General features: G+C 35.7%; 1 protein-coding gene across 12 annotated transcripts in view; it reads left to right on the top strand.

Annotated features, from left to right (window-relative positions):
- The window catches only part of LOC106072599 (phosphatidylinositol 3,4,5-trisphosphate 5-phosphatase 2-like), a 71745-nt gene that overhangs the window by 34110 nt on the left and 16833 nt on the right, over nucleotides 1-20802 (top strand). For 11 of the 12 annotated variants that reach the window (XM_056011798.1, XM_056011792.1, XM_056011795.1 and 8 more), the window contains 13 exons: nucleotides 2472-2645; nucleotides 3289-3352; nucleotides 5994-6141; nucleotides 10427-10541; nucleotides 11156-11302; nucleotides 12737-12833; nucleotides 13703-13777; nucleotides 14647-14796; nucleotides 15935-16067; nucleotides 17348-17545; nucleotides 18793-18989; nucleotides 19875-19992; nucleotides 20572-20668. In XM_056011798.1, coding sequence (XP_055867773.1) covers nucleotides 2512-2645; nucleotides 3289-3352; nucleotides 5994-6141; nucleotides 10427-10541; nucleotides 11156-11302; nucleotides 12737-12833; nucleotides 13703-13777; nucleotides 14647-14796; nucleotides 15935-16067; nucleotides 17348-17545; nucleotides 18793-18989; nucleotides 19875-19992; nucleotides 20572-20668 — 1673 coding nt within the window. In that variant the 5' untranslated portion in view covers nucleotides 2472-2511. Of the gene's footprint in view, nucleotides 1-2471; nucleotides 2646-3288; nucleotides 3353-5993; nucleotides 6142-8412; nucleotides 8442-10426; nucleotides 10542-11155; nucleotides 11303-12736; nucleotides 12834-13702; nucleotides 13778-14646; nucleotides 14797-15934; nucleotides 16068-17347; nucleotides 17546-18792; nucleotides 18990-19874; nucleotides 19993-20571; nucleotides 20669-20802 lie in introns of those variants that run through there. The other variant, XM_056011803.1, reaches the window with a different exon arrangement.

The following is a 20802-nucleotide window of genomic DNA, read 5'->3' as shown; positions in this document are numbered from 1 at the left end:
CCCTGTCACAACACACAGAAAGCTAAATATTTACGTTGGCAAAATCTCCCCTAGACTGGCTTGGATCCCTTACCCTCTAGTATACAGTACTTCCTTTGTTCTCATCGCTGTACTCACGTTACCCCTAAGTAGCGAGTGAAGGGAGATTATCCCCCATTTTCCAATTGATCCCCCTTCTCGTCTCACTTTTTTCTTTCATTCACCGTGTGGCAGAGATTCCACTTTGTGCCGGTGTGGCCTCTTCTCAAAATGTGTGCTTTGTAGCACTTCCATAATGTTTCTCAGCGTGTAGGCCTACCAGTGTTATTGAGCAGTTCACATTGAGATTTAAAGAAGAAAAACATTAAAAAATATTTAAAAAAAAAAAAAAAAAGACCATACCTCCGGTATTCAACTTATAGAGTGATTGTTTTTCTCTTAATAACTAATGAATCTTAGATACAAACCAATGGAACATTTCTTTTACCCCGCCCCTTCCCTCTTCTCCCCAAGAAAAAATCCTGGTTAAGCGAATGTAGAGATCTAGTACACTTTATAATATTCCAGGGATAGGCGTTTAGATCTAGACTTACAAGACGATGCGCAAAATGTTCCTGAACATTCATTTATTAAACTCTTTCGGTCAGAAAAGTTAGGAAATTCCCGAAAGCGATAGTCATTTCAAGAACGCGATGCTCTTTACAAAACCGATGGTAAATAGGCCTTTAGACCTAGATCTAGATCTCTAGCCAAATCTAAATTTATTTATTTATTTTTTTTTTGCTTCAAAAATGATCAAGGTAAAACTAAGAGTTTTTCCTAATGTGGCCAACGTGCTAGCAATTCTTATCACTGCGTTATACATTATCTGCTGCATTTATAGATCCATCGTTTGAGCCGTTTTGTTTTGTTGAGATCAGCGTCCAGGCTCCCCCATGAAAGTCTGACTTAAACAGAGGTACTGTCTGTAAAAGAAAACGTCTGTGGCATTCCGAGATGGTGTGACCTCTCCATTGCTGGGGGAAAAGCCTGGGCGGTCTGTACAAAACAACAACAACGTATTACTCAAGTATTAGGCCCACCGCACACACATACTCATCATTAAAATTTTTGTTTACATTTTTTTTGGGTTCCTTCCGGCAACAGTCTTACAATGACATGAAGTAGGGCTATCAATAAGTTGTATTGGTTTTGGTCCAAGTCACAAGATGGAAGAGTCCGTCGTTTTTAAGAAGGAAATGAAATGATTAAGTGTTTGCATTCCATGTATTGTTTTAGTGCCAGAGTATTTTCTGTGGCGAAACTTCCCAGTGTTGTGGCATGAATCACTTGGTAGTCTGACTGTAGTCACGTGCTCTACTTGCCCCCAGCTCTCTCTTTCTCTTTCTCTCTCTCTCTGTCTCTGTGTCTGTCTCTCTCTCTGTCTCTCTCTCTCTGTCTCTCTCTCTGTCTCTCACTCTGTCTCTCTCAGTCTCTCTCTCTCTCTGTCTCTCTCTCTCTCTGTCTCTCTCTGTCTCTCTGTCTGTCTCCCTCTCTGTCTCTCTCTCTCTGTCTCTGTCTCTCTGTCTCTCTCTGTCTGTCTGTCTCTCTCTCTCTCTCTGTGTGTGCGTGTGAAATGTTTCAGGTAAGTGACAGAGCCCAGATGGACCAAGGATATTCTAATACCGGTGCCCCCCCCCCCCAAATGCTCTCGTCACGTGATTGTCTTTATGGCTTGTATGCATAGGGAGGTAATAATTTCCAAAAAAACACTCACACTCAAGCCTCACCTACGGCACATGCCTGCTCCACACATACACAGGTCAGTGCTATTGATGTAAATGTCAAATGTGACAGCTACTGGTGTGAAGGGGAGTTGTAAGGAGAGTGGTGGGGGGGGGCACCTGGAACCTGTGCTCCTTGTTTAGCCTCCCACCAGCATGTCAATGTCCAATCAATGGAGTCACATCAGCATGATCTCTTCTCTTGTGTCAGCATTTAATGGATGTCTTCATTATTTCTTTCTTTTTTAATTACCATAAACCTTTTTTGTTTTTAGAAAACCTATTTATTTAAATAAAAAGTATGATTAAAAAAAAAACCAAAACAAAAAAAAAAAAACCACAGGGTTTATGAAATCCCTCACTTTAAAGTTGAATATTTATTTATAAAATTAAACAAATTTTAATTTTCAGCCTGTATTTAGCTTGTTTAGACAAGTTTTTATCCACATAAATGTTGATCAATAACAAACATTAACTCCTAGAAATAATTCATGAATTTGTATTTTTATAAGCATTTGAAATGTTCAGAAGCTTAAATATTTATAATTTTTTTTGGGGGGGGTTAGTTATTTTTAAGTGTAGTTAATATGTTTATCTAAGGACCCTGTAATCCAGTAGTAAACTCTTGTATTATTTTGAAGATATATAGTTGAAAAGCATAATCCATAAATGAATCAATTGTAAGCCATTGGAGGTTTTGCTAATAGAATGTTGGTTTCCAATCGGCAGCTCTAACGGAAGAACTCAAGGGCGTAGCCTGCACACCAGAATGTCTGGGGTGTTCTTCCACAAAGGCATCTCCCGTCTCCACGCTGAAGAACTGCTGCTGCAGGAAGGCATTGATGGCAGCTTTCTGGTCAGAGACAGTGAGTCTGTGGTGGGCGCCTACGTCCTTTGTCTGTTGTGAGTAATAAGTTACACTTTGAAGTCAAACTGACATTTCTTTTTTCCCCTCAACTTTTTGGTTGGTGATCAACTTTTTGGGTGTTATTAATATTTGTGTCATCTGGGTTTGATGTCATGGAATGTTGGGCATTTAATCTACTGTTTGTTGCAGGTGGGTTGGGGCTCAGGAAAAAAAATTAAAGGGGGGGGGGCACATTTTTTTAAAAATCCCCCTTTTATTCCTGCTTGGCTTCCAAACTGGGCGGTCCAGGGTTCAAATATTGTTGAAGACTGGGATTTCTAATTTCGGGATCCTTAGGGTGTCTCTAAGTCCACCCAGCTCTAATGGGTACCTGACATTAATTGGGGAAAAGCAAAGGTGTTTGGTCATTGTGCTGGCTACATGACACCCTCCTTAACTATAGACCACAGAAACAGATGACCTTGACATCATCTGCCCTATAGACCACAAAGCCTGAGAGGGGAGCTTACTTTAATGTCATGCTATTAGATATAATTTTATATATGTATTTTCAAACAAGTTTTACACACAATAAATTACATCTTTTTTTTTTTTAGCAGAATAGAAAATAAATATAAAAAACATACCTGGGAATCTAAAATTAGCTGTAGATAATGTAAAAAACATTTTCTCTCACAGATTCCAGAATCGAGTTCATCAATACCGAATACTCCCTGACAAGGATGGCAGGCTCTCAGTACAGGTATATTAACACACCTTTTTTTTTTTATACTGTATACCTGTGTGTGTGTGAGCACAGCTATCGAGGGTGTTTGTCTTCCCTTGCTCAAAGTGCAAAGCCTTAGTTCACGATCATAGACAACCTGCTAAGTGAACTGCCAGTTTGTTGCTATTTTGAGTGTGTTCAGGGCGAGTAGATGTATTGTGTAGAGGGTGAGTCTAGGTCTATTCCACTTTTAAACAAAATTTTATTTTATTAGTTTAAACTTTTTATCTTTTTTTTAAAAAAGTTTATTGAACAATGTATGTGTGTATGTTGGAGTCAGGGGGCATTGGGCCTCAGAGTACTTCAAGGCAGATAACCATGTATTACTTTTTTTTACAAAGCTTATATCAAACTCTGTCTCTCTGTATGGTAAAAAAGTTTGTACACATTATTTCTCTCAGACCCAATCACAGATTAAGCTGAAATTGTGCACAATTATTTTTTTTTACCTGACAACACAAGAGTCAATAAAAAAAAAATTAAACAGTTAGTTAATTAGCTATTGGTAATTAATTATTTTGTATGGTATCTTGAATAAGGGAAAGAAATCCTACTTGACAGATGTGGTGGTATTAGCTGAATTAGTCCCCTTGAGGACTCAAGCCCTGAGTGAAATTTTTTTGTTTAAGCATTTATAAAATGATCATGTAAACATTCACCCAAGATACCCCCTCCTTCTTCCCTCACCTTGTCATAATTGGACCAAGCAAGCTAAAAACTAAACAAATACAGTTAGTAAACACATTTGTAATCACACACACTTATTATGTCTAGGTCAGTCATACATGACTGATTGATACAATTACACTTAATATAAGCTTTGTTTTTTAAAGCAGTTTGTTTTAATGTATTGTTTTTTTGAGTTATTTAATGTGTCACATTTGCTCCTGAAGTTCTTGTTGATCTCAACCATTCATTTACAGAAAATAATTAGAAATAGTTTATATTCCTTTTTCTAAATATGTAATATAGTGTCTTTCTAATAATAAGTTTTACGACCATCAACAAGAAAACAAAGACAACACTGGAAAACAAATGCCAAACCAATTTTATTACTGGTGCAATAAATAATTGCCTTCCCTGCTCCATGCCTGAAGCCATATGCAAATTAAGTGATAATTCAGTGCACTGCACTTCGATGTTATCTAACCAATTCATTCACTGGTGACATTGTTGGCAGCTGTTGTGATATTAACTAAAGAAGACTTCAATCTCTTGTGAGTCCACACAGCTATTGCTATCCCTTACAGCTCCAGACATTTCATACAACATTCTCCATTTACGATGGGCAATGTCTATTTCTGTAGATGTCATCTTTAGTCTACCCTGTACAGTTTTCTATTGTAACTGTCTATATTTAAAGTGTTGTAATTTCCTGTGTTACCATATCAACTCTTTTGATTCTAGATTGTAACACAATAATATAAAACTTTCTTTTTTTACAAACTTTTTGTATGTCTGTCTGTCATAAGTTTGTAAACGTCATTTTTCCCACACCCAATCTCAGATTAAGCTGAAATTTGGCACAATCATTTCTTTTTCCTGACAACATGAGAATCAATAAAGAAAAATTAAACAATTAGTGAATTAAATATTTGGTAATTATTTTGTTTGGAATTTTGAACAAGGTAAAGACATCGTATTTGACATATGTGGTGGTATAAGTTGAATTAGTTCCCTGAACCTTTGAACCTTTAGTAAACATTTTTTTTATGCATTTAAAAAAACGATCATGTAAACATTCACCAAGATACCCTCTTCTTCCCACCCACCCTTTTCCCAACTACTCCAGACAAGTGATAGGATCATAGTGCATTGAGAAAGCTGAAAGATTTAAAAAAAAAAAAGGTAAATATATCTCCAATTGCACAGATTTATTATTGTCTAAGTCAGTCATTGGTATAATTACATGATTGATCCAAACTAATTGATATAATTAAACTTTTAAAAAAATTTTTTTTATTTTTTAAAATGATTTTCTTGTTCTGTTTCTACAAGCTATCCATCCTCACAGCTTTTTTTACCTTTACCTATCCCTTAGTCCATTGGGGCACCTTGCAAGATTTGTTGACCATTCCTCTCTGTCTTTTGCCTTAGATAGAACCTCATTCAATGGCAGGCCCGTCCATTCTTTTATGCTGTCTTCCCATCTTCACAGCTTGCTCCCACTATAATACTTTGAAAGATGATCTTGTCCAATACACATCTGCAAAACTAATCTCCCCCAGAATAATAAATTGTATTACTTATTCTTATTATTGAATATTGAGTAGGCTGGGTGGGTTTGGATATAGCAACTTATGTGAGCCAGGATAATTCAAGTAGCCATTTTCCTCTGCCATATTGCATTTGATATGATTCATTTTTTATTCCCATGGTGCTCATTGGCAGCAGTGTCTTGGTGGGAGGGTCTCCTATTCTTGACAAATTTTGTCTCATGAGACATGTAGGAGAAGTAATCTTAATGTCCCAAACAGTTTGGTAAAGTCTTAGTAAAATCAAAATATGAACTGCTGGAGATGTTCTTGGACAGTGAAAATGTGCTCTAATGTTATGTCAAACACAAGCTGGAATCTGTATATCGTCAATTATTTAAATTTGCTTTATTCTTGGATAGTCTGAGGGAGACATGCAGCCTCCGTCCTACACAGATTTGCCCAGCTTGATAACATCGTACATTGCCAAGGGAGAAAAGAATGGTTTGGTATGTGCCTTAAAAAAGCCAATTTCACCTGAGGGTGCAGAGATGGCAGATGGAGACTCTGGTGAGTTGTAACCTATGAGTTTTGTGAATCTGTTATGTTGTATTTCAATAGTTACATCTGTTTCAATTGTGAATGGATCCTCACTGTTATGTTTTTCTCAAATGTGGGTCCACTAGCTCCATCTAAACAACTTTTATGTGACACTTCTATAACAGATAGCAAAAAATTCAACACTGGTTGTTAAAAAAATAAATAAATTCAAATTATCTACTATTTTACAAAATTACAAAAACATTGAGCATCAAGTCCTAAATTATAAAAACATAGAATATTAAGATAAGGATTAAAAAACATTTGTTTAAATTCAAAATTTGAGGTTTTAATAAATCAATATAATAATCCACCATTCCATGATACTGTTTTTCAAAGTAATGAACAAATCAGAAAAACTTAGGGACAGTATCCAACATTAGCGAAAAAATTAGGGACAGTATCCAACATTAGCGAAAAAATTAGGGACAGTATCCAACATTAGTGAAAAAATTAGGGACAGTGTCCAACATTAGCGAAAAAATTAGGGACAGTATCCAACATTAGTGAAAAAATTAGGGACAGTGTCCAACATTAGTGAAAAAATTAGGGACAGTGTCCAACATTAGTGAAAAAATTAGGGACAGTGTCCAACATTAGTGAAAAAATTAGGGACAGTGTCCAACATTAGCGAAAAAATTAGGGACAGTATCCAACATTAGTGAAAAAATTAGGGACAGTATCCAACATTAGTGAAAAAATTAGGGACAGTATCCAACATTAGTGAAAAAATTAGGGACAGTGTCCAACATTAGTGAAAAAATTAGGGACAGTGTCCAACATTAGTGAAAAAATTAGGGACAGTGTCCAACATTAGTGAAAAAATTAGGGACAGTGTCCAACATTAGTGAAAAAATTAGGGACAGTGTCCAACATTAGTGAAAAAATTAGGGACAGTCTCCAACATTAGTGAAAAAATTAGGGACAGTGTCCAACATTAGTGAAAAAATTAGGGACAGTCTCCAACATTAGTGAAAAAATTAGGGACAGTCTCCAACATTAGTGAAAAAATTAGGGACAGTGTCCAACATTAGTGAAAAAATTAGGGACAGTCTCCAACATTAGTGAAAAAATTAGGGACAGTCTCCAACATTAGTGAAAAAATTAGGGACAGTGTCCAACATTAGTGAAAAAATTAGGGACAGTGTCCAACATTAGTGAAAAAATTAGGGACAGTCTCCAACATTAGTGAAAAAATTAGGGACAGTGTCCAACATTAGTGAAAAAATTAGGGACAGTCTCCAACATTAGTGAAAAAATTAGGGACAGTGTCCAACATTAGTGAAAAAATTAGGGACAGTATCCAACATTAGTGAAAAAATTAGGGACAGTGTCCAACATTAGTGAAAAAATTAGGGACAGTCTCCAACATTAGTGAAAAAATTAGGGACAGTGTCCAACATTAGTGAAAAAATTAGGGACAGTCTCCAACATTAGTGAAAAAATTAGGGACAGTGTCCAACATTAGTGAAAAAATTAGGGACAGTCTCCAACATTAGTGAAAAAATTAGGGACAGTGTCCAACATTAGTGAAAAAATTAGGGACAGTGTCCAACATTAGTGAAAAAATTAGGGACAGTGTCCAACATTAGTGAAAAAATTAGGGACAGTGTCCAACATTAGTGAAAAAATTAGGGACAGTCTCCAACATTAGTGTACCTTTTTTTATATTTCTTTTAACATGTTCTTGAAGATCTTAAAAGTTGAATTGGTGGTTAGTTTCTTGTTTCTTTTACTCTGTAATAGTTAAACCCAGCCCAGGGATTTAGTTTGACATAAAGAACATCCTATTTCTAGAAATTCAACTTATTTTAAAAGAGAAGGAAATTTATATTTCAGACAAACTGTTATCTTGGAGTTTGTAAGAATCAATTTTCTGTCTGGTCAAGTCCAAATATAGACATTTTGTTGGTCTCACGGTCTCTTAGTGATTCATATATCTCCATGTAACCTATCTCCTTCCTTTTTTTTTCCCTTCCTGACCCCCCCCCCCCCTTTTACTTATCTTGATGTTGTCTGCATGTCAGTATCACAAATAGAAGTAAGGCAGTGTAACTAAGAGGAAGTGGAATCTCTGAGAACAATAACTGCACGATCAAGGAAGTTAATCCTGTTGTACAAGAAGTCAACATCAAAACAAATGTATCTTTTTATCTCTATGACCTTGTGATAGTGTTGCATAGACAGTACTGGTTATCTTTTTAGTTGGTCTTAGGAATTAACTGTACTTTGTGTGGCATAAAGAACTTGACTGAATTTTCGAAGAGAAGGTAGATTGGGAAGTTTTAATTCCAGATTTGACTTGAGCAGCCACTGAAACTATCTCCCTGGTGTCCCCTGAAGCTTAAAAGACATTGGATCATAGCGTACTGAGCATGCTATAGGAGCTTGGATTACATGTTGTACTAAAGTCTTATACATTTATTATTATTATAGATTTTATATAGCGCTACTTTCATGCTTATAGCATGCTCAGAGCACTTTTGGTCCAATCTCATTTGTGGACTGGTGGGGGGGAGGGGGTATCTAGGAGTTGGTTTTCCGTGCTGCCTTTAGGCGCTTAGTAAACACAAATCTGCCCGAGTCGGGTGTCGAACCTCGAGCCCCCTTCTAGGTAGCCAAGCCAAGTTCAAGCGCACTTGGCCTCTCGACCACGCTTCCCACGCTTATTGTGTGATGGATGCCTGTCTGTCTTGTAGTCAATTGTTGATGACTGTCAGGTTATGACAGATTACTCTGCAAATGTATGAGTTTCTTGTTCAGGTGTATTCCAGTGCAATAACACACAAGCAAAACAAGTACCACCGGTTTTAACAGTTAAGAGACGAGTCTGAAACTTCGTTGAACAGTCTGAATAATGTTTAATCCACAAAAGGCCACAGTCGATGTCTCTGTCGATAAAATACATCTTAATCCTATGGAATCCTATCACCAACTGATTTTCTGTCTCTAAGAAGCTTCCAACCCAACTAATCCCAAGCATCACTTGTCACGTTCAAAATGCCCCTACAATGGTGCGTTTCTATATAACTACAAATACAAACTAAGTGTCTAACAATAGTTTTAAAAAAGTAAAGTACCCCCTTTCAGACCAAGCGATCTTTGGGGCAGTTGATGTAAAGGTCATATGTTTTGTGCCCCATGCTTGACGAGGTGTCATGTGGCCAGCACAAGGACCAACAGCCTATACTTTTCCCCAACTAATGTCAGGTACCTATTTAGACATAGGCATTCTCAAAAATCCAGAAAAGTGGTGTAAGATAAAGTAAATTACCTCTTTCAGACCTTGTGATCCATAAAGTGGGGGATATAGGTCATCTGTTTCTATGGATGATGGTTAAGGATTGTCATGTGACCAGCACAATGACCAATCACCTCTACTTTCCCAAACTAATGCCAGCTACTTATTAGAGTTGGGTGGACTCTGGACCATCCTAAAAAATCGTAGTTCAAAATCCTAGCCTTCACTGAGATTGAAACTTAAGACCTTCCTGTCATCAGCCAAGTGCTTCATCATTTGCCAACGCACCCCTGAATAGTGAAATTTTTGACATAATTGCTAATAAAAAAAAAGATGTTTTCAAGTTTCCGAGGTAAAGGAAATGTTGCTATTATTTTTCCTTACATCAGTTGTCCCCAAACTTTATCTGCTTAGGGGCCTCATCACCCCAAATACAAATGTTTGATTCTAATGGAACTGACCCTTAGTAGTTTAATGAACCACTGTGGCAGAACTCTTAAGGGACAGGAGAGCAACAGCCTTATTGTCCTGATATGGTCCATCTTCCCACTCTTACAGCCTTTCCTCAATAACTAGTTTTTCATTTCATTTCCCTCTGCACCTAATACAAAACCTAGACACAAATACAGATTTGAATGCTGGATTAGAAACAGATTTTTTTTTTATCTTCTTTTTCTTTGGCTATTTTATAAAAGATCAATTTGTTAAGCAGTTAAAAAAAAATCACCTGCATTAGTCTGTTGGAATATTGGGGCATCACACAAGATTTGTCGATCGTTTTTCTTCATTCCTTTCTGTCTTTTGCCTTGGATAGAATCTCTTTCAGTGGCAGTGCCGTCCATTCTTTTATATTGTCTTTCCATCGCTTTCTTCTTTTTTTTTAAAATTTCTTTAAGCACACTTTAGGCACACTATATTGAAGTTTTATTTTTTTTTTGGTCTCATATACAATTCAGCATTTGTACTTTGTAAAATAACACTCAGCAAGTCTTTGTTTTGTTTTGTTTCTTTCAGAGGATGATGATTTTGAAGATGCCAAGCAGACGCCAGAAATAGATGATAAAAGTGGAATCATCAGACCTTTCAAGTTTGGTGTTCTCAATAACTTTTCTAGACTTGACCTTTCAAGGTTTGCATTCATTTCTTAATAAATACTCTTTCTAGACTTGACCTTTCAATGTTTGTATTCATTTCTTTTGCTTCTTTATATCATTTTATTTCCTACTCCTGTCTTGATGAACAAACATGTGGGTGTCAGGTAGTAGTAAAAGTCTATTGTCCCTTTCAAACCTTGGAGTCTATTGGGCAGACGATATAAAGCTCATCTGTTTATATTGCTCGCAGATGATGAGGTTTCATTTGGCCAGCACAATGACCAAAAGCTTTTCTCCAACTATTTTATTACAACTATTGCGACTCATTAGAATGTGGGGCACTCAGGACCTCCTATGAATCCATAAATTCAAAAAGGAAGTCTTTGCCTTAACCACTCAGTTTGAAAGCCAAGTGTTTTTCAACTCGGCCACCTTGCCCAATGGTTATACATTACATACCATATTATAACTGTGTGATTATTTTAATTTTCTTGTTACATTTGAGAAGTCATAAAATCGGGTGACATGAACTATAAGATTTGGAAAGTAAGAAGTTTCTAGAAGAATGCATAGAGTCTGAATAGAGCCTGTACAGTTACATCTTTGTTTCTTTTTAAATGTTTTTTTGTTTTTTTTATGACCTCTGCAGTTGTGATGGTGAGTTTGTTGATGCCATGAAGGCCTATGTAGATGAGGGTTTGGAGAAAGATGCCAAAACTTTTGGGGCTGAAGGAGGCAGGTACCCAATGCCTGAGTTCCAGAAACTGTTAGCTATAGCTGGGAAGGGGCTGCAAAGGTAAATTATAATTGTTACCATCCACAATAAAATGAATTATATTGCACTCGAGATTTCTAGATAAGACAAAAATGTCTCTAAGGGTAGGAGTTGATAGTTCTTTTAAATATGTTTTTTAAATAATATTTTGTGTTTCCAATAAAACACTTAATGAATAAAAAAATTCAGAAGATTGGTATTGTTATAAACCTGGTGGTGGCACAGATGGTGTGTGTGTGTGTAGTCAGCCAACGCCAATCACCCCAGGCCAGCGCTAGACGAGCAGTGGAGCATGAGGAGTTATGACGGTCAGCCGAGACGAGTTTCAACTTGATGGTTTGGGAAGGATCGGCGTTGTGAACACAGTTCAGTAGCTTTGTAGTCATCTGACCACTCAGAAACGTCGAGCGGCGGTCTGTCCGGTTCGAGAAGGCCAGCAGGGACCCTATATAAAGAGTGAAGGTATCAGAGACCAGTCAGTCACAACTTCCCGATCTACAGTTTGTTACAACGGCTCAGTACAAGTCTAAGACGAGACAGAGAGAAAAGTGCAAGAGTTGATACAGCGGAAAGATATTTGTACAGTCTTGTGTTACATGCTGCCAATTGTACAGTATTGGCTGTTATTTATTGACATTAAACCATTACGTTATTTGAAGCCCAGAGTTGTCAAGTTCTTTAAGTTGGTGGTGTCGTGTGGTGCAGTTTGCAGCGAGCCTGGATAGTGAGATTCGTAACAGTATCTTAACATGATGTAACCCTTCAAGTTTGGTTTCTGTTCAAAGATAAACATTTATTTAGAAAAAAGTCTTTAGACTCCATGCAGTGCTGGTTCAAAATGTTATTTCTACAAGGACATTGTACCTTTGAAATCTAACAGGAAACTTTCTAAATTAAAATAAAATTTATTCCATTAAAAAAAAAGGTTTATAAAATTGAAGCTGACATTCTGTGGGCTTTCAGAGCAATCAAATGAGCCAAGGTTACAATTTGTTCTATATTGTGGTGGATGACCAAAAATTTTTTTTCATCTGTTTGCTTCCTAAATTCATAAAGAAATGGGTGTGTTATATACAAAGATAGGATATTTTAACCCTTTAGACCCGTGTGGTAGTTTAGCCTCTAAACACTAGAATTGTAATTTCATTTTGTATGCACTCTTGTAAAAAAGCTCAGCACTTTAAGGGTTAAAATTAAAAAAGAGCTCAAGTTTGAGTAATGAAACTCTATTCCAAATAAAACTTCCTCTAAAATGTTTGTCTTGTAAGTTTCATTTAGAAATAAACATTCTTACAGCCCAAACCACCTACTGAATGACATCGATCAAGTTTTGAACCTGGGGACCATTGTTATAAGCCTGAAGTGCATACTACTTAGCCAGGCTGCCATCTCTCATTTCCTTTATAATTTAGAGACATTCCTTGCATTCATTCTTATTCCTACAACTCTTCCCAGAGAGCTGGATGTCTTCTTATTAAAACTGTCAATGTGTCATGACATGCTGAGCCAGGAAGATGATGACAAGACACACACTTCCAATGCAGCTGACAGGGTAAGACTTTCTTCTCAAAACTCTAGAAACTAACTCTTTCAGTGCCAATTATTTGGATTGAAAAAAATAGAGTTTTTCGGAATAAATGCAAATTTTTCAAGGGGTTAGAGTTACTAAAACATATTCTAACATATTTGATTTTATTTGAAAGGAAATGAATGGGCTACAAAAGTATAAAAAAATTAATTATTCAAGAAAAATAATTTTTTTTTTCATTAATTTTAAACTGAGCACGGTAAAAGGAAATATAAAAAAAAAAATTCTTTAAAAAATCAATATACTAAAAGATTTAACCTTTTAATTAAACATTTAATCCATAAATGTTGAACAGACACAATAATATACACATTTTATCACATCAAATTTCATAAAAGATGAACAAATGCACTAAGAAATTGTAGTATTTACTTTTTTTCGGGTCCCTGGAAGTAAACTAAAAAAGAGGAACCATAAACACATTGTTGTCTTTTTTTAAAAACCGTGATGGCACTGCATCAAATTTACTACCAAAACAAAGAACAATCACTCCCACATCTGGAAAATAAACTAAAAAGAGAGAAATAAAAAGTTTAACATAAAAATAAATAAATAAATGTTAAATATCAAGTTGCTGAGAGTAATACCGCACTAAAAGAGTTTAAAGACAAAATTTAGGTCTACTTCATCTCCACCATCAGTTTAAAAAAAAAAATTTTTGTTTTCTCACGCCGGCATGGACAATGTCACTTTCTTGGTTAGTTTGAAACTAATAGACTTTTACCAACAAGGTTCTTACAAACACATCTTTCCTACATACAATATGACATTAAGATTTGTAAGAAGATGTCATTTTTTTAAAATTGTGTTGTTTCTCTATTGGTTCTGTTCAGTTGGGCTCCTACATTGACTTCCTGGCTGCCAAACTCGAGACGTGTCGAACACACATCTTAGCTTTAGAGAAAAAGGTGAGCACTTAAGGGACAAATATTTGCATGCTGGACTGAAGATTAACTGTTGTAAGACTACCTGGAATAATTGTGCATCTCAGATATAGTAACCACCTTCATCCATTCAAAAAAATATAACATACTTGAAATTAATATTTCTCTTAAAATTTAACACTAATGGTAATAATTGATGCCTTAGGCTTTTTATTCTGGGATTTTTTAATTTTGGGATCTTTGGACTGAGCTCTAATGGGTACTGACATTAGTTGAGGAAAAAGTAAAGGCATTTGGTTGTTGTGCTGGCCACGTGACACCCTCATTAACCTTGGGCCACAGAACAGATGACCTTTGCATCATCTGCCCTATAGATCTCATGGTCTGAAAGGGGAACTCTCTCTCTCTCTCTAATGCCTTAGGCTTTTTAGAATGTAAGAAAAATTAAATATACCTAAAGACAGCTTTTAGTTATAATTCTATTCGCCTATCTTTTGATATTTTATGATGAAATATTTTTTTTAACACTGAATGAAAATGAACTGAAACGCTTCCAACACTTAGTCTTAATGTATCACTATTAGAAGAAATATATTTTGTTGGCGCAGATGTTCATAACTAAAGGAAAACAAACGACTTAGCAGAGTTAAGTCATCAATTAACATGCATGACTAGATTGACACATGAAATGCATAGGATGTAATTATCATCTTTTTTTGCAGTAATGTCTGTAATATACAAGATAAGAAAGTTGAAGTTATTTACGCTAAGAAACTAAGTTATCCATCACCTTGGATCAAGTAGATTACTTGAACTTTCAGCACGACAAGAGATTTTGTTTCTATCTCCATACTTCCCCCATTGTTTAGTATGTGCTTATTGTCTCCTCTAAGGCTCAAGAAGTTGTCAAAGACAGTGCGAAGGTGGAGGAGTATAACTACCCTGATGTCTCTGATGTGGGCACGCTCACACCACCCCAGCTTTTTCTCCCCTTGGGTCTACGACGGCACAGCAGCATCAGCATTCCGCTTTCCACTTTTGAGGTTTGCAAGTTTTCTTATAGAAATGTTGTGTCACCATCCCTTAAACTTGATAGTGTTAAGAAAATAAAATGAGCATACGTCTGAGGATTATATGTTTTAAAATCTAATTAGGAAAGTCCAATCCAATATTTTTCATGCTTAAAATGAACTAGATATTTCAGCCCAAGCTACATGCCAGACATTCCCAGAAACTAGTCTTCAGTTACAATATCTTGTGTTTTGTAAATTATGTGTATAGCATTTATAGAATTTAATCATAGTTTGTAGGTATAGGTTTGAGAAAGTAAAAATACTTGACACATTTTTTAACACATTTTTTAACAATTATCAATCTTAGGGGTGAGTTGAAGACAGCAGTAATGAATCATTTATTTGTGAAAGTTCTACACATTAATTATTTAATTATAATAATCTTTATTGTCCGTAAGGAAATTTGTCTTATAATTTGTGCATTACATCTAACAAAACATTATAATTATAAAAAAAACAAAAATGTACATTCACGCAAGACTCACTCATAATTTACATGTGAAAAGTTTATATCAGATTGTTTCTATTTAATGATTTGATTGCCAGGGGAACAAAAGAGTGTTTGTGTCTGTTTGTCTTTGCTATCAGTGTCTTGTATCTCTTTTGTGATGGTAAAATTACAAAATTCTGACCCAAAGGGTGATTTTTTATTTCTTGAATCTGTTTAGCTTTTTTATATGGATGTTTTTCTCAAACAGCTGTTTTGCCAATAACTTTACCAGCAGCATATGAGTTTGAAAAATTGAAAGTTTTTTTTTTTAAATGCTTCTTAGAGGGTTTGTGTAATGAGAGATTGGACTAAGGACAAGTATATATGTAATGAGAGATTGGACTAAGGACAAGTATATTTGTAATGAGAGATTGGACTAAGGACAAGTATATTTGTAATGAGAGATTGGACTAAGGACAAGTATATTTGTAATGAGAGATTGGACTAAGGACAAGTATATTTGTAATGAGAGATTGGACTAAGGACAAGTATATTTGTAATGAGAGATTGGACTAAGGACAAGTATATTTGTAATGAAATCATTAGCTCTATTTCCTCTATATGTTATTGATGTGCTGTCATCATCCAGTTATCTATAATCTCTATGTTTTCATTCAGGTGAAAGTTTTAAAGCATGGTAAAGCAAATTATAAACTGAAGCTGACAGTGGACATCCACCAGGGAAGATTTTATGCTGTGAAACCTTCCAAGGAAAACTTGGACCACACAAACACTTTCCCTCATGATACAAGTAAGTGAATGTGTGTAAGACTGACACATAAGTTGTTCTAACTCTTCTTTCCTTGAAGTTCTCAGATACTGGAATATTTGTTAGATGGCTCCTGCTTTGCTATGATGGGTTGATTTAATGATGCAATGGGTTTTAGTGCTGAAAATTGTAGAGGCAGTAGAGATTATTTCGATCTTGCTGTTTTTGTTTAAAAAAATTTGATCTAAGTCAATGTCAGGCAGCCTATTTCTTGAACTGCCATACAAATAATTTTGATCAAGAGAACCAGGAGTTGGATTTTGTTCCAGTCCAACATTCTCTTATAGGTTTACAAAATATTATGGGATTCTAAATTGTTGCAATATTTATGCTCAATTTCTCTTTAAAAACTAATTGGTGTTGACTGCACTCAGAAGTTGCTCAAACTCAAATATTTCCGATGTTTGTCTTCCCAACTACTTTGTGGAGTTGAGTTTTTTTGTGTTTTTTTTTTTGAGTCACTTTCATTCAGCCCCAACCAAGCTTTATCCTTGTAATAGTCTTTAGTGTGTTTTTTGTTTTGTTCTACAAGTTATAGAAAGGAAGACTATAATGTCGTTGTCCAAACCTCCTGTGGGATGGAAGCATTAGAACTGGTGGCTATCAATGGGATGGCTATACTAAGCACACAACACACAATGTTTCCATTGTAGCTAATATAAATCTTTTAAGTCAGACAAAGTGGCACTTATTTCATTTGACCTGAAGAAATGGTCATTTCCAAAACAGACAACTAAAAATATGGCTTACATATATTGATCAATCATTTTAAAAGGAAAAATATTTGGTGGCATTAATCTCTTTAATAATATATTCTAAATATATATATTAATAATTAAGGTTGTCTTCAAGCCTGAAAATTTTAAGGAGGAGTGCATTGTTTCATTCGACTACATAGTCCTAGCTGTGACCTACATATTTTGCCACATCCAGCACAGACACAACCTTTGTCTGCCTGTGGTCTGTTTAGGTTCTATTTTCGTCTTCTTTGTCTGTTCTCAGCTATAGATTTCCTTTAGGTCTCAAATGTGTATGTTGCGGCCTTTATGTTATTAAATCTCCAGTCGTCTCGTTCTGAAGCCGCCTGCTGCCAAGTGCTGCCTTCTATGTCAGTTAAAGCAAGCTGGTGCCTTAGTTGGTTATTAAAGCGCTATCAGATGGTCTATCCAATGGATATGCCTCTGAAAACATTAATATTAATGCTGAATGTAAAGACTCCTTTTCCCAGTTTATGTGCTTATCTGTCTGTTGCTGTATTTCAGTACTTCAACTAGTGAAGAACACTACAGACAACAGCAGGCTACATGTTATATTTAGCAACAAGAAAAAGTACAACTACCAATTCCAGAGTGTTCTAGAGAGAGAAAGTTTCTGTCTGCAGATCCGACAGATGAAATCACTTCATTCACAGGAACAGGATGTGGACAATGTCTCCATTTTTATTGGAACTTGGAACATGGGTGAGAGCTGATGTCTTGTATTCAGGGATGGATAAAAATGTGATTAAGTGTTGATGGTTGAATCTTTGTTGATTTGAAACATGACTGAGTGTTGATGGTTGAATCTATGTTGTATCTTATCTTATCTTATATGATACAGACGTTACTTCAAAAAAGAAGATGATTACGTCCTACGCGTCATGCATTTAGTCATGCATATTAACCAATGACTTAAATTCTGCCAAGTCACTGGTTTTCCTGGCTAGCTCATGAAACATGATGGTGGAATCTATGTTGACTTGATACATGACTGAGTGTTGATGGATAAACCTATGTTGAATTGAAACAAGATGTAGTGTGTATTTGTTCGTGTAGTGTGTATTGGTTCATGTAAGGTAGTGTGTATTTATTTGTGTAGTGTGTATTAGTTCATGTAATGTAGTGTCTACTGGCTCATGTAATGTAGTGTCTACTGGCTCATGTAATGTAGTGTCTACTGGCTCATGTAATGTAGTGTCTACTGGCTCAAGTAATGTAGTGTCTACTGGCTCATGTAATGTAGTGTCTACTGGCTCATGTAATGTAGTGTCTACTGGCTCATGTAATGTAGTGTCTACTGGCTCAAGTAATGTAGTGTCTACTGGCTCAAGTAATGTAGTGTCTACTGGCTCATGTAATGTAGTGTCTACTGGCTCATGTAATGTAGTGTCTACTGGCTCATGTAATGTAGTGTCTACTGGCTCATGTAATGTAGTGTCTACTGGCTCATGTAATGTAGTGTATACTGGCTCATGTAATGTAGTGTCTACTGGCTCATGTAATGTAGTGTCTACTGGCTCATGTAATGTAGTGTCTACTGGCTCATGTAATGTAGTGTCTACTGGCTCATGTAATGTAGTGTCTACTGGCTCATGTAATGTAGTGTCTACTGGCTCAAGTAATGTAGTGTCTACTGGCTCATGTAATGTAGTGTCTACTGGCTCATGTAATGTAGTGTCTACTGGCTCATGTAATGTAGTGTCTACTGGCTCATGTAATGTAGTGTCTACTGGCTCATGTAATGTAGTGTATACTGGCTCATGTAATGTAGTGTCTACTGGCTCATGTAATGTAGTGTCTACTGGCTCATGTAATGTAGTGTCTACTGGCTCATGTAATGTAGTGTCTACTGGCTCATGTAACATAGTGTGTATTAGTTCATGTAATGTAGTGTCTACTGGCTCATGTAATGTAGTGTATACTGGCTCATGTAATATCGTGTGTTTCAGGCAAGTCAGCCCCAGTGGAATCCTTAAAGTTTTGGCTCAAGTGTAATGGTGAGGGTAAAAGTAAAGATCGTACGTTGAGTCGTCTCCCCCATGACATCTATGTGATAGGCACACAAGAAAGTGGCATGACAGAGAAGGACTGGATCAACACCTTGAAAGCTGCTCTCAAAGCTGCCTTAAATCTGGATGCTGAATTGGTAAAACTAAATTTCATTGTTCTTTGCTTTTTCTTTCTATTTCTCATTCTCTGAAATGACCTTAAGCAGAAATGAAAGACATTTACTCCTAATTTAAAAAAAAAAAATATTTGAAAAGTAAGTTCCGAAAGTATGGCTTTGACATTTTTTATTAAAAGTTTTTTTTTAGATCGAGTTTCAATGTTTATTGCTTCTTGACATTTTCACGTACATTTTTAAACATTTCTGTATTCATTTCAATCTTTACAAGACTTCATTAGACAAAAATGAAATAATAATTTGTTTCACTGGGACTTAAGTTTCAGTTTTAGTTTTGCTTAATACATTTTTTTTTATTTGTATTATTGTTTGTCTACTTTTTCTCCTTTTGTCATTAACAAAATGGATTTTTTTCCCATTCATTTTTGTTTCCATTTCTGGTCATGTTTTTCACTATTTTAAATTTTCTTCTAAGATATAAAGGTTTCTTGTTTTTCTCTAATCCCAAATGCTTTTCCACAATTTGCTTCAAGGAGAATTTAGATAGCTGGTCCTGTAATACTTGTCTCCTGAGCTAGCATTAACTCCATTGGAGCTCAAATTGCTTTTCAGTGATTCTTTGATTCTTACTGGTTTAGGCACCAGTTTCTCACCTTTGCCCCATGGCTCAATATCTGAGCCACACATGAAGGCCAGAAGACAGTTGTCAGAGGCTATTTCAGACGCATATTGTTGAAAGCATTTTTAGGTAGTTGGGTGCTTATTTCCATTACCACTTCCAGCAATGACGGAAGTTTAACATTTAATATGTTCTAAAGGACAGCATTTATTACATGTGTGTTTTATTCATCTTTAAAGTATATGATAATGATATTAATTTGTTAACTGATCAAATTTGTCTTTCAGTTGGAGTCCTGTTCTTTGTGGGGGCTCCGGGCTGTTATCTTCATCAATCCAAAACATCGCAATAAAATCAGTTACATTCAGAAATCCTCAGTGCGAACTGGAATAGCTAATGCCTTAGGTAAGCTATACATGTAAGCTATACATAATGTAAACATGTTTCCTGCCTGCAGTAATCAAGCTCTATTGCATTAAATTTCTGTGTTCTGTGTTTTAAACTTTAGAGCCTTCTTTCTAAACGTTAAGAAAGGTTTCCTGAGTCAAATGTTATGATAAAGACTATACAAAGCAGTCTGAGTAATATATTTTTTGTGTTTTCAGACATTTCTTCTAATAACATATCTTTACAATATAATTTGTTGGTTCAGGTGAAGCAGCTTGCTGTGCATATATCTTGGTGTTCCTGTTGAACTCTAGTAAAATGTTTATTGAAGTTCAAAGACAATTGATTGGTGTGATTAGTTCAATCTAAATTCTTTCTGAACAAGGAATTTCATATTCAAATCTGTTTGAATGAGCTGCTTGCAATATGTTTTTAGAACTTGTCTAACTTGATTCTTCTTCTTTAGAACTTGCCTGAGTTTGTTTACGATTGTTTGGCCATGTTTAACTTGTATGATAGATATTTTAAAAAAACAACATTTTGTTTGGTAGTAGAGCTTTCTATTTGCCTGTGTATAAATTTCTTCTTTGTTTCTAGGTAACAAAGGAGCTGTGGCTATATCTTTCCTACTGAGTGGGACATCGTTCTGTTTCATCAATGCCCACCTGGCCTCTGGTGAAGAAAGATTGGAGAGGTGAGATTTCCCAGTGTTATAACATCTAAAGACTTTTAAATCATTACTTAGTGCAGTTTAAGATACCCCAAAGTCTGTTTTCACTTTACTATGTTTTTGTTATTACTTTTAGTAACACAGCCTATAACAAGCTC

The sequence above is a fragment of the Biomphalaria glabrata genome, chromosome 15 (assembly GCF_947242115.1).
Source record: "Biomphalaria glabrata chromosome 15, xgBioGlab47.1, whole genome shotgun sequence".
Classification (NCBI taxonomy): domain Eukaryota; kingdom Metazoa; phylum Mollusca; class Gastropoda; family Planorbidae; genus Biomphalaria; species Biomphalaria glabrata.
The sequence above is the reverse complement of the archived record's forward strand: the minus strand, read 5'-3'. Positions and strand labels throughout refer to the sequence as shown.